Source organism: Enoplosus armatus, chromosome 9 (assembly GCF_043641665.1).
Source record: "Enoplosus armatus isolate fEnoArm2 chromosome 9, fEnoArm2.hap1, whole genome shotgun sequence".
Taxonomy (NCBI): Eukaryota; Metazoa; Chordata; class Actinopteri; order Centrarchiformes; family Enoplosidae; genus Enoplosus; species Enoplosus armatus.
This window is the reverse complement of record NC_092188.1, coordinates 14,975,489-14,988,356: the sequence shown is the minus strand read 5'-3', so window position 1 is coordinate 14,988,356 and position 12,868 is coordinate 14,975,489. Positions and strand designations below refer to the sequence as shown.

Below are 12,868 nucleotides of genomic sequence, written 5' to 3'. Positions count from 1 at the left end.
GTGTAAGAGCGTTGTAAAGAGATAATACTCTTTGCTCAAGACAAGCTTTCAGACTGTACTTTCACCTGCCGTCATTAACACAGTTATCTTCAAATCCCTGCAGCACAAACAGGAGCGTCGCAGTTTGCTCTTATATTAATGGGACACGGATCATATTTTAGGGTTTTAAATCCACACACTTACACTTTAGCTTTAAGGCAGACATTAAGTTTTCCACTCAATACTGTTCTGTAATGACATACAATTATGTCAGAGAGCATTGCCGTCTACATAAACTGTGTCCGTATAAACTGTTGGGTATGAGTACATTTCTAGACAGAGAAATCCAAACCAATTAAAACCTCAAGTCTTCATCTCTCTGATATTTGATCTTCAAAACTTCAAAAACTAACTGTTGCAACTTGCATCTCTCACATCTTCGCTTTCCCAAAACCGCGGAGACATCCAGCAGCAGGGACGTCTCCGGGATCTGAACTGTAGAGAGGCCTCGGCTCCCGGTGGACTGTGGGAGTGATGCCTTCATGCCTCTCAGTTCTGGGAGCGTGTTTCCCCTGGAAGAGATTCTCTGTGAAAACAGTCTGTAAGTGATTCCTTCCAAGAAGCTGTCAGAGAGGAGATATGCACACACACAAGGACTTACAAGGACACCAAGGACCTTGTAGAAAAGCACTTGCTCGAGTAATCACAAGTAATTTCATTCTCTGAATGTTTGTTTAACTGACCTCAGCTAACTCACTGTATATACCACGAGGCTCAAAGGAAGGCTGTCAGCAGCACAGACTCGTGTAATTACAGGCTCAAGTCTTTTTAAATAATATCATTCCAGTTCAATATTAGGATAATTTATATCAAACGCCGGGTGTCTCTGCATTTCTTGGAAAACAGCCCCTTCAGTCTCAACATTCATACTTTAACACACATGTTTCCGCAAACAGGTTCATTTAAAAGAAGAAGAAAAAAAACACAATTGAAAAATCTGAATCTTTATAAAATCTCGAAGTGAGCTCAAGAGGAGTGTAAAGACGTCAGAAAACCTGCTGCAACATTTTTAGTAAACGTTGGCAAATAGAAGCAGAGGTGATGGTTGGTGCAAGGTCAGCGTTTTCAATTCTCATGAAAGGAAACTGATCAGTTTTTATTTTTTTATTTTTTCATGGAGGTGGAGGTTTCTGTGGAGGTGTGTAGAGCTACAGACTTACACCACAGCGCCCTCTGGAGGCAAACACGTACAAACAAATGCAGGAACTGATTTCTTTTGTATTTTTTGAACCACATTAACTTCATTCTGTAAATTGACTCCACATCTGCACACTGACAACAAACTCCAGTGCCTGAAGAATATTTGATAAGTCTTTGTCACCCAGTGCTGAGGTTATAAACATGCAGTAAACTGGAGCTCAGCGTCAGGCTGCTCTTTGGCTCAGCAGCACCTGGCGCTGGTGTGCAGGGTGTAACACAGAGACAGATATGCAGCCAATAAGATTGAAACTAAAGTTGAAGTCGCTGATTGGCTATTTAATAGGACAAATAAGGAAGTATTCGCAGTGTTGGACACTTTGAAAGAAGTGTACATGAATCTCCCTGAGAGTTAGATATTTGTGTTGTCCCATGTGTCCGCTTGAGCGTCTATATTTAGCTGTTGTCATGTGTCGGGGTGGTCAGCTGGGATCCTGCAGCAGGACACGCCTCTGGGCTGAATGGAGCGCGCGGTGCGGAGAGTCCGACCTGCGACGGATCCGAACTTTTAAAAAAAAAAAAATTACACTTCATTTTTAATGGGAATCTAATCGACTTTATTGATTCGTTCTTAGTCGAGTAAATGCAGCGATGACGCGGGAGGAAGATCTCATCCGGATTGCAAAAAAACTGGACAAGATGGTGTCTCGAAACAACACGGTGAGACTGTACACGGACACCCGCAGGTGGCGCGTTGTCCTGCCACCTCGTGCTGCGCAGGAGGCCCGTGAATGTCTCATCCGAAAATATGAAATGGTTTCCTGCAGGTTTCCGTTGGAGATAAGTCTGATTTCGGCTGCATCGGTGTATTTGGAAAGTGTGCACATTTGTAATATGACCCTGACTGAAGTGTAACAAACGATCAACAGGTGTTTGGCGCTGGTTTGCACACATTTCGCTCGCGGGACGTTTCGGTGTCTGAGTGTGGCGCCATACGGGTCAAGTTTTATCAAGTTGTTGACAACTTTTTTGCAAATCTTTTGGTTTCGTGGTCATATCAATCCGCGACTCATGCACTAGAAAGTAAACAACGCGGCCTGTGGGCAAGGTCGTGTGTGTGTGTGTGTGTGTGTGTGTGTGTTTGTGTGTGCGCGCGCGCAAACAGGACGTTGTACCATGGCGCCCTTTGCACAGTTGGAGGGCTGCGAATGATAACGTAGTCGTTTCTAGCTGGTGATCAGAATAAAGCAAACAGTCACAGACATACTCATTCCATGCATGTTGTGATACATGCTTTGAATTTATGGAATCAATATTTATTTGTTCTAAAATGCCGATAAAAACTTAAAAATACATTACTGGGACTGTTCCTGCTTACTTAACAGTGTGTGGTTTCTTTTTTTAATGTTCACATCTGCATGCTGTCAAATCTGTATTTTACACTGTCATTACACATTTCTAAATAAACTTTAAAGATTTAAAGGTCAAGAGTCTAAATGGTGTTTGTTGTGACTGCTGTGTGTGTGTGTGTGTGTGTGTGTGTGTGTGCAGGAAGGTGCCATGGACCTGCTGAGGGAACTGAAAGGTTTCAATATGACACTCAAACTTCTCCAGGTAAATTATATGAGATTTATTTATAGCTTTAGTTTTCAACTAATGAGAAACAACACAAGAATAAACAAAATAATGCTCATAATAATGCAAAATAAAGCTCATAATGTGCATTTATGTGTGTATGTTTGTGTTAGGAAACGAGGATCGGCATGTCTGTGAACGCTATCAGGAAGCACTGCACAGATGAGGAAGTCAATGCCCTGGCCAAGGTCCTCATTAAAGACTGGAAAAGACTTCTGGGTATTTGACTTTGTGGCATGATACATTATTTTCACACGTGCATGATTTACTGAGCAGTTAGTTAGTTTGTGCAATAAATACATCTATGAACTGAATGATTTTCTGATGTGATGTATTCAAACTCTCACACAGACTCTGAGAAAGCTTCTGAAACCAAGAACGGTTTGGACTCCAGCAAAACAGCGGCGTCTCCAAACAGCTCCCCCTCTGAGACCAAAAGCAGGTCAGTACTTTCACCGCTGCTGCACAGAAACCTCACAGCTAGTGTGATATTTACCACAGAGACATTATGAAATAAAGTTCTGGTCGATATCGGCACACCTGCAACACCTGCCTGCTGTCAGACGCAGAGCGGCGAGTGTGACCGAACTGCTTGAAGCGGTGAGATGTTTGTCATGCACGCCATGATGCGCTACACTAGACCCACAGTATTTGTACATGTTCAGGTGTGTAATACGACAGTTATCTCAACTACTGCAAGCGTACACAAATACCTGCCCTGACAAATGGCTCAAGCACTCAAGAAGATGAAAGGTGAAAGAAAATGTCAGGAGTTACACTGTAGCAGCCTATCCAGAAGCAAATTAATAATTGTTCGGAATGATCTAAAATCATGTACAGACAACTTTGTTTCTTTGACATGGAAGCTTTTAATCACTCCAGTTTCACCTCTTTGTCATTTGAGTAGCATTGCATCGTCATTTTGTACAGTTTTCTGCCCACCGACATCTGTGAGTGGACTTACATGCATTATTGTTATAGGAAATGGGAAGGGAAAATGTGTCACCCACCGGGAGTGAGCAGGGGTGGGCCGATCTCTCAAGTGTCCAAACAAAGATAATATTCAGCACCAAGGACAATGCTTTATGATCAGAATACAAATATAAACTATAAAAGAAGCATCAAATGTATTCATCTGTGTATACGTGCTCGATCGGAAACTTACCTTTAAGTCTCGGCACATGTGATGATGGCTTCTGTCACTGAGGCTGTGGTTTGGTTATTTTCAAGTTAGAGAGAAAGTAAAGAGAAACTTTACTCTGCCAGCTCATCAAATGGGCTGTTGTGGTCGTGTCAGGGGGAAATGTTTTATTACACCTCCCCCTTTAATTTGAATCCAGTCCAAATGGGGCCTCAGTTGCATTACAACTAAAAACCTGACGCAGGTGAAACTGGTAAATGTTTGCTGGCTCTTGAACAGAGGTAAAAATGATACTTCCTTTGTTTCTGTTCACTTCTCCAGTCACAGGAGACTGGATGTCAAACCGAAACATGACTCAGATAAAAACAGAAAAGAAAAACACAACGACGAGCACAAAAACAAAACGAGACACGCAGATGACCCCAGCGATGAGAAGCACCTGGAGGAGCCCCAGAATGAGAAACATCCCCAAGAAATCAGGAAAGAGAAGCATTTAGAAGAATCCAAAAAACAAAGACCGGCAGAGGAGGCCCAACTGGAAACAGATAACAAGAAACAGAAGCATGTGCAAGACCTGCAGAGTGAGAAGCACAAGCCAGAGCCAAGGAAAGAAAGGCCATTAGAAGAACCAAAAAAGATTAGACACGTGGAAGAAGTCAAGAAGGAGAAACACCCCGAGGAGGCCAAGAAGCACAGCCACGCAGATGACATGAAGAAGGACAAACACAGAGAGGAGAGCAGACATGAGAGGCTGATAAACACGCCGCAACGAGAGAGACCGCCGAGCGAGAGGCCTGCTGACGCTCACAAACCAATGTTTGAAAGGTGAGAGGAGAGGTGGCTCAAAAAACGTGAATATCACACATCAAAAACATCCAGCAGAACTTCAGGTTGAATTATTTATTTCAGGAGAGGAGTGTTGGACAGCACTGTCCTGTATCCCACCCGGTTCCCCTCTCCTCCTCGACCTGCTCGGCCTCCTCCCCCGATCAAACGCCCCTCTGTGGACCTGAAAAAAGACCGGTCAGGACTCTTTACACCACCTGAGCTGAAGAGCATGATGGACTGAAGTGATCCTGCTGATAACTGCATGACATAACCGTTTCTGAGTCACTCATATGCACTGACATTTGTTCCCACAGTTTTATAACGGGACTCATGGTTAAATGCCCGCTGTGCATGGTGCATGCTGGGATGGCTCAGTCAGGTGTGTTTATATTAAAAGGATTTTGGGTTTAGCATGCTACATCATCGGGGACTCTTTGAGTTGCAGCGCTCTGATCTCTACTGTTGTGACATTTGTTCAGGAAGGACGGTAAAGAGTCTTCCTCCCAACATCCTCGTCCTCACGCTCCTCGACCCGCCTCTCCCCCGGCGAAGCGACCTTCACTGGAAGTAAAGAGAGAGAGGTCAGGCGTGCTTTGGTGCATGTCTGTGAAACCGTTTTTTGAGTTTACATGCAGAGAATTGTGAGATTTTAGGGGATTACTCAAACAAATGTTGATTTTCACATCAGGAAAGTTCCGCCGGACCCAAATGCACCAATTGCTCCTCTTCCTCTTCACCTTCATCCTCCTCCGCCAAGGTCAGGGTCTGCATGCCAGCTGCACCGCCTCACATTAATATTCACTCTCATTGTGAAGCGATTCAGCTCAGTTAAAGGGCGTTTTCTTCATTTAGAAAAGAGCCTCCTGACCCCAACGCTCCTCTCGCTCCACTTCCTCTCCACCTTCACCCCCCACCTCCTCAGAAGCGTCCCTCGCTGGACGGGAAGAAAGAGAGGTCTGGATCAGATGAGTTCTCATTACAGACTGCACGTAGTCCCTGCCTTGTTTATTTTGGAAAAAGAACTAATATCATTTGGCGTTTCTCTTCTCTGCATTAAATCCTTGTGTTGTTTGCAGCAGCAGGAAGGAGTCGTCCGACTCTAAACCTCCTGCACAGAAGAAGACGTCAGATCACATGAAGAAAGACAGGTCCGGGATCTGGAAATTATTCTGTCTCTCGTTCATCCTTGAAAAATGACTTTGCTGTTGTCTCTGGAGGACCAGTGACCTCAGACTGTAATCTCTGTTTTTCGTTTGCTTTACACAAAATATTGACACAACATAGTGTCGGTGTCTGCCAGTAATGCAGAGTGTGGTGCTGAGAGCTGAATCAGTGATTTACAAAGGAAACTCCAAATAATAATATTTTTTTAGATGATAATTCAGATTCAAGTCTTAAATTTCAGTTTAAGTTTGAACACACATGCAGAGTGACAAAACCTCCTTCTATGAGGAGATCTCTACACATTCACATCTTCAAGCTGGTGTTTAGTAACTCACTGTAAAAAGAACAAAGAGTGCTCGTTGGTCCAAAGACTGTTTTCTTTTTGCAGGAAAGACTCCTCGGATAGCAAAGCATCTAAAAAACACTCCGATGAGTCCAAGAGAGAAAGGTTGGCGAGTCACGAGGGTGAAAATGCTTGTTAGGCTGTGGGTGTGATACACGCTGGTTGTGTGGTTTGACTTGAGCTTCTTCAAACAGCTCTTTGTCAGTTTTCAGTGCACAAGAAGCGTCCCTTTTTATACTTTTACTGTCCGTGAGTGGATGAGAATCAAACACATGTTTCCTTTTGTCAGGAAAGATTCATCTGACTCTAAACCGCCGCCTCCCAGAAAGCTCAGTGTGGATGTCAAAAAAGACAAACACAGGTGTGCAGGAGCAGGAAAATACACTCCACAGTACATCATCCCAAGTGTGCATTTGATCTTTTTATCAGAACAGAAATGGTGTCAGTGTCACATCTCTTTTTCTCTTTTGTTGCAGGAAGGACTCCAGCGACTCGAAGTCCGGCCAACCTGTGAAACGTCCTTCAACTGACTCCAAACCTGACAGGCAGGGCTGGTATGCACTACTTTAAATCTCACTCAAACTTGGAAATGAAATAGAAATAAACGTTGCCAATAAAACCACATTTACTGACAATGTCTCGTTATTTACTGTAGGCGGGAATCTACTGATTCAAAGAAAAGCAGCTCACCACCGGCGAAGAAGCTAACAGCTGAAAGGTAAAGGAAACAGAAGAAGAGTTATTAGTTAATTATTTTTCATTAAAGTTTCACAGGTTTGTTTCAATGGATGAAGATGATGATGATATTGACTCTGTATTATAGGAGAGACTCTCACAGCTCCAAGACCTCTCAGCCTGGACCTCCACAGAGGAAGCCCTCTACTGACAGCATTGAAAGGTACAATGGTCAAGTCGATTTATACTGATGATACTCATGACGAGTTTATAATCAATCTAGTTGAAGTACATTCCCTTTAAGTAAGGGTGGCCTTTTAAGTAATGCTGAAATTTTGATTTCATCTCAGTTTTGTTTTATACATCTATTTGATAAGATTTAATGTCAAACATGTTCTTAATAAGATCTAAAAAGTTCAATGCTGCTCCAAAAAAAATGTCACAAGTTCAAATCCCGGGTAATGTTGGAAAAAGTGACGCCACTCCTTCCCAAGGTCAAATCAGACCAAATGCACCAGATGTGACATTTATACACTCTAATCTATGATTGTTTTGATGTGTCCTTTTCTGCAGAAAGGGCAAAACCGATCCCCCTAAAACCCCCACCACCCCGACCAGCCCCATGTCTCCCAGCTTCAGTTCTGCTGGGGGTCCACTGCCCCCTCACCTCGCTACTGGAGACTCCGTCAGAGACAAGTGCATTGAGATGCTGGCAGCTGCCCTGCGCACAGACAGTGAGGCTGAGATCACACTTTATCCCTGAGGACACACTGCAGCAGCTAATAGGCTCCAAATATGCAGACACATACAAAAACAGACACGAATATCACTGTAAAGGTGAATCTTCTTTTCTTGTCTTCGCAGATGACTTCAGAGATTTTGGAACAAACTGTGACAGCATGGCTGCAGAGATTGAAGATCATATCCTTCAATTTAGTTAATTATTTGTCGGTTTCTGTGTTTCATTCAGTGATGATCCAAATGGAAAGTATCTCATTTGACATTAGTACTATGATCAGATTTTCCCTTGACTTCACGGTCGCACATATCTACCAGGATGTAAAGGCCACTGACATGAAATATAAAAACAGAGTCCGCAGCCGCATCAGCAACTTGAAGGACCCAAAGAACCCTGGCCTTCGCAGAAACGTACTCGCAGGGAGCATTGAATTAATCCGCATCGCCACCATGTCTGCCGAGGTACAGAACGCTGCAACTACATACTGAACCTCAGATGAGCTCCTTGTTGCTGCACCTCACATTGTCCCCTCCTCTCATGCTGTCTTTTCACATCTCTGCCTTTATGTAGGAAATGGCCAGCGACGAGCTGAAACAGCTGAGGAACGTTCTCACCCAGGAGGCCATCAGGGAACACCAAATGGCCAAAACTGGTGGCACCTCCACCGACCTGCTGCAGTGCGGCAAGTGCAAGAAGAAGAACTGCACCTACAACCAGGTAAACAGGAACACTGCAGACATGAGTTTCAGCAGAGCATGTTTACATGTATTTCACTTAGATAAGTAGTAAGAAGGGAAGTGTGCAGGAGTCATGACAGAATAAAGGGAATACCTTGTAAGATGTCTGTCAGGTTACATTATGTGGGGTATGAAATAAATGTGTATTTATTTTGTAAAACAGTATGATTTCCTGGCCTTTTTCACAGGGAGAGGGTGCTATAATAGAAATAATAAAAGAGTTTTCCCCAGTTATTTGCTTTAAAATGCAGAATCACGCTTACACACCATGTTACAGAACCACAGTCGGCAAGTTAATAAGCAATATTTTGTAATTATCTCTTTGTTTGTCTGAGTGCAAAAGGAAAACAATAAATGTCAACTTTAGGGCTGTTTTGGTCCTGTGGTGTTAAATCTGCTCTGTTTTATTAACATTGTGGTTTCAATCATTCAAGCACCATCTATTCTATCTAGTGTGCCACTGTAATTTTGAGATCTTATTTCTTAATTAAGTAATTAGGAGTAAATGGTGGTGTTTCAGTTTTATTTATTTCTTCTCCACAGTGTATGAGCACAGTAACGTACTGTTTACAGCTTACAAACCTCCTGTGTGTGTGTGTGTGTGTGTGTGTGTGTGTGTGTGTGTGTGTGTGTGTGTGTGCTTTAGGTGCAGACACGCAGTGCTGATGAGCCAATGACCACATTTGTTCTGTGTAATGAGTGTGGTAACCGCTGGAAGGTAAGTCTTTCCCTGTTTCAATAACTCATATCTTTTGTACTTGTACTTGAAGCATTTTAAAATACTTTTTTAATACTTTTGTTTTTTTTCTCTCTAAATTTCAGTTCTGCTGATGCCTTCCAGATGAAACCACGTTTTGTTTTTCCCCAGCCTATTGAACTGCATATTTTCTATAATGGGAGGGGAGGGAGTTTATAAATTATTGCAGGTAGTGATTTAAACAGATAAATAGTGTTCTTACAATTTTTACTTTTTGACATTTTGAGATTTATAAGCATGTGCTAATAATCTGGGTTTGCTTTATGTGGAATTGAAGACTGAGCATGAATCATGAGTCAGTTTGATGACTGTTGGAACAATGGGTGATGATCACGGTGCTGTCATGATGATAAGACTGTCCAGTTAATATGCTGAGTCATATTACAGCTGTTCACTTTGTATATATCTAATTCCAATAAAACTGCATAAATCATCGCTATGATGGCTTTTTAAACTCACGTTTAATAAAAAGATTTTGACAATCAGTCTCAACTCAGAGTCATTTCCCACATCATCAACATCACCATCAATGTATTGTGCCACACAGATTATACTGTTTGTGTGGTTTAGATGCATATTTTTTTAATTTGGACACAATAACAGGTATACTATAGTTCTTTACATTCGTATCAGTATCTAGTTTATTTTAATGATTTAAATAAACAAAAACAAAAACTGAGCATTGCATTTACAATATGCTTATATTCCAAGAGGGCCAAGTTTAAACATACAATTGACATGTTGGTAACACAGATAAATATTAATTCAGAAGAAAGATGTTTTTAATGAAAATGGCGTGAAGTTTCTGTGTTGCACCACTGGAAACGTACAGTAGATGGCAACAATTCATCATAACTCACAAAACACAGGCAGCATTAGTTCCCACACTTTAATTTTTCTCTCTTCAGGATACCAAGCACAAATTAGACGCTGGCTTGTTAGTGCCAGTCCAACAGGCTGGTAAAGCCAGAGGGAAGTGCTGCTGAAGATTAACGTGACAGTATTAAAGTCGTTCAACAGCACTCAACAAAACAAACCTTTCTGAGAAACATTATTGAATTTGATACTGAGAAATATGTTTGTGCCTTGAGAAATGTGCATATTATTCTCTAAATTCTGTGTTTCAGAAGGAATTGTATAACATACAGTACATTCAATATATAAACATAAAATGTGGTAATGTGAGAAATATGGTCTGTAGAAATGATAGAAGGGAAAAGCTTCCCGGCCGCCCTCTGGCTGAGTATCCACCATCTGGTTTCCTGTGAGTTGAAACCACACTCATTTACTTCTTCTGCATCATTTCCACCATTAAAAGTCCTCTGTTGATGTGCAGACAGAGCTCAGAAAGCATCAACACTGACTGTGTTATTCAACACTGATGCATCTTTGTTATAGTCCTCATCCCTCTTTCATGCTGAAATCTAAAAGTAAGCAGGAAAACGTAACATAAAGTTTAACTTAAAGCTAAGCAGATAAGCACATAAACAGGGATATGAAAAATAAAACCATAAAGCAAAATCCACTCGATTAATTTAATAAGCTGAGCCAAGCCCAACATTTCTTTCTGTAATAATTTGTTAATGAATTGAACACAATTCCCCATATTGTCACTTAGTGGCAGCTGCTCTGCATCGCGACCTCTGTGTCCCCAACAGTTGGTGAATAGAGATGTGAGAAAATAAAAGCTCCATACAAGACCCCGAATGAATAATGCTCTCAAATAATGGCAATTCATAAGGTCATTGCAAATTGTGTTTTAATAAAAGTAAATAGATTTTTTTGTGCATGTTTTCATTACTGTTGGCCTTTCTAGCCTTATTATATAGTCCCATTTGCTTTCATTTCATTTATCTGTTTATAAGGACAAGTGCCAGTGTTAGCCAGCTGGCTAATTTTCAACTGCGAGATGCTTTGAAACCAACTTTTCCAACAGCGATAATACACAACACAGAGTACATGTGTTGTGTACTTTGTAGTGTACTTTGTAGCTTGGGGGCCATCAATCTGCAATGAGAGATGACATTTAAAAGAACACAAGTGCCTCAACCTTATTTACAATCAATCAAACAACTCTTATCCGCATATCTGTGAAACCAGCATTAAAATTGACTCCTGATTGATAGAAATCCATGTATGCACATGATCTGTTAAATTTGCTTCTTTTCCAAACTCCATCTTTACAAACAATTTCAAAAAACTGTCAGCAAAATTTGATGTTTTGTTGCCTGAAACAGAACTGAAACATGAGTGTTTGGTTGTCTTTTTTCTGACGTGACCTATATCACAAATCTGTACATGTGTGGCGTGACATGCCATGTCAAGTAAATCAAAGACGCACCGTGATGTAAACTCAGTATAGACGTTAAAGTCTCTCTCTTGAGAACATACGCGCCAGTCCATAACTGACAGCCACATACAGGCATCGTCCAATCAGATAGCTCCTTCTGCTTCAAAACAACCAGACCTCAGGAGTTAAAGCGACTGTCAGTCAGGATGAATTTATTTCACTACACAGCGGAACATTTGGCCATAATTACATCTCAGTCAAAGGAAAACAGGCAGGACTTTTTCAACATTAACGCTGCACTCATTCGTGTGTTAATGGCAGGTTAAATGCTGCATAATACAATCTACTTTGTTCTGAAAAACTGGAAACTGAACTTAGACAGGAGAGGAGACACAGATTATTTGAATATATTTGTATCACGTGGCCTGCACAGCTCATAATGTTGGTATTCTTGAAAGCTTATTGCCTTGTTGACTTGTGTAAGTCTTCGTCGTCTGAGATGTTTCTCTGCAGTGTTATGATGAGCCTGCACAACCTCTCAGCCTCCTGTTGTTGCTGCATGCAGCCTCTCTATAAATGGAAATAAATGAGACTTGGTAGACGTAACATAATCAGTCAGGCGATTAGGTGAACTAAACACTTCACCCTGCTGCTTTAAAAGTGCTTGGAACAGCATAAAGATCTGGCTGGACATGTTTTCTGACATTGTGCACTCAAGGAACTTGTCTATAGTAGGTTATTTCTCTCATATTTACTAAGATAAAGTAAAATCAATCAAACCCATGTACCTACAGCCATGCTAGCAGCCAGTCAGTAGTGCTCTGATCTAAATGCTAACATCAACATGCTAACAAGATCACAATCACAATGCTAACATGCTGACATATGCTATATGTATATATATATATATGCATATGTTTACCATTTTTGTTTAGCGTGTTAGCATGCCAACATTTGCTAGTGTAGATATGACCAACATTGGCATCCATAGAGTCATGGTGCTAGCTTGGCAAAATAAAAGGCCAGAAAATTGTGGTGTAAACATTATCAAACACCACCATAACACCTCCATCCTGACAGCTCAGCATGTTCCAGAGACTTTCACTGGGAGATCAAATGAACCAATAAGGGCATCTTTATTCTGTAAATGTCAAATGTCCCGAAGTCAGTCCAGACACGTTTTGTGTTGAAGTGTTTCGCAGGTACTCCCTGTGTCATCTTTAAACAATGTTTGGTTATGGTTTGTGTCTGTGCGTATGGACACACAGTAAAGATCAGGTCTGAGTAAAGCTAAAGGACTAAGTTTACTAGAGATCAAGCTAATCGACACAATAACAAGCAGTGAACAATGTGTTTACAAGTGTTTCTTGAACACTGAGACAA

The 12,868-nt window shown here is 41.4% G+C and overlaps 1 protein-coding gene across 4 annotated transcripts; it reads left to right on the top strand.

Annotated features, from left to right (window-relative positions):
* Positions 1–1,700: 1,700 nt before the first annotated feature.
* On the top strand, positions 1,701–9,680 carry tcea3 (transcription elongation factor A (SII), 3). Of its 4 annotated transcripts, none has more exons than XM_070911598.1 (15): positions 1,701–1,896; positions 2,728–2,790; positions 2,925–3,030; positions 3,163–3,253; positions 6,333–6,392; positions 6,577–6,648; positions 6,764–6,841; positions 6,943–7,005; positions 7,111–7,185; positions 7,536–7,696; positions 7,827–7,888; positions 8,013–8,162; positions 8,272–8,418; positions 9,085–9,156; positions 9,261–9,680. In XM_070911598.1, exons 1-15 carry the CDS (start codon positions 1,828–1,830, stop codon positions 9,267–9,269), a joined length of 1,278 nt encoding a protein of 425 aa, XP_070767699.1. In that variant the 5' UTR covers positions 1,701–1,827; the 3' UTR covers positions 9,270–9,680. The 4 variants fall into 4 exon arrangements, with proteins under 4 accessions (XP_070767699.1, XP_070767700.1, XP_070767701.1 ...); XM_070911601.1 differs by lacking the exons at positions 1,701–1,896; positions 2,728–2,790; positions 2,925–3,030; positions 3,163–3,253 and adding exons at positions 5,166–5,361; positions 5,469–5,537; positions 5,633–5,734; positions 5,860–5,928; XM_070911599.1 differs by lacking the exon at positions 6,333–6,392.
* Positions 9,681–12,868: the final 3,188 nt, after the last annotated feature.

Bases quoted from the DNA above. Each gene is read 5' to 3' on its own strand.
- tcea3 (XM_070911598.1), top strand. From the start codon at position 1,828: ATGACGCGGGAGGAAGATCTCATCCGGATTGCAAAAAAACTGGACAAG. The intron at 3,031-3,162 runs GTATTTGACTTT...ACTCTCACACAG, and splicing joins AGACTGGAAAAGACTTCTGG to ACTCTGAGAAAGCTTCTGAA. The intron at 7,889-8,012 runs CTTCAATTTAGT...GTCGCACATATC, and splicing joins CAGAGATTGAAGATCATATC to TACCAGGATGTAAAGGCCAC.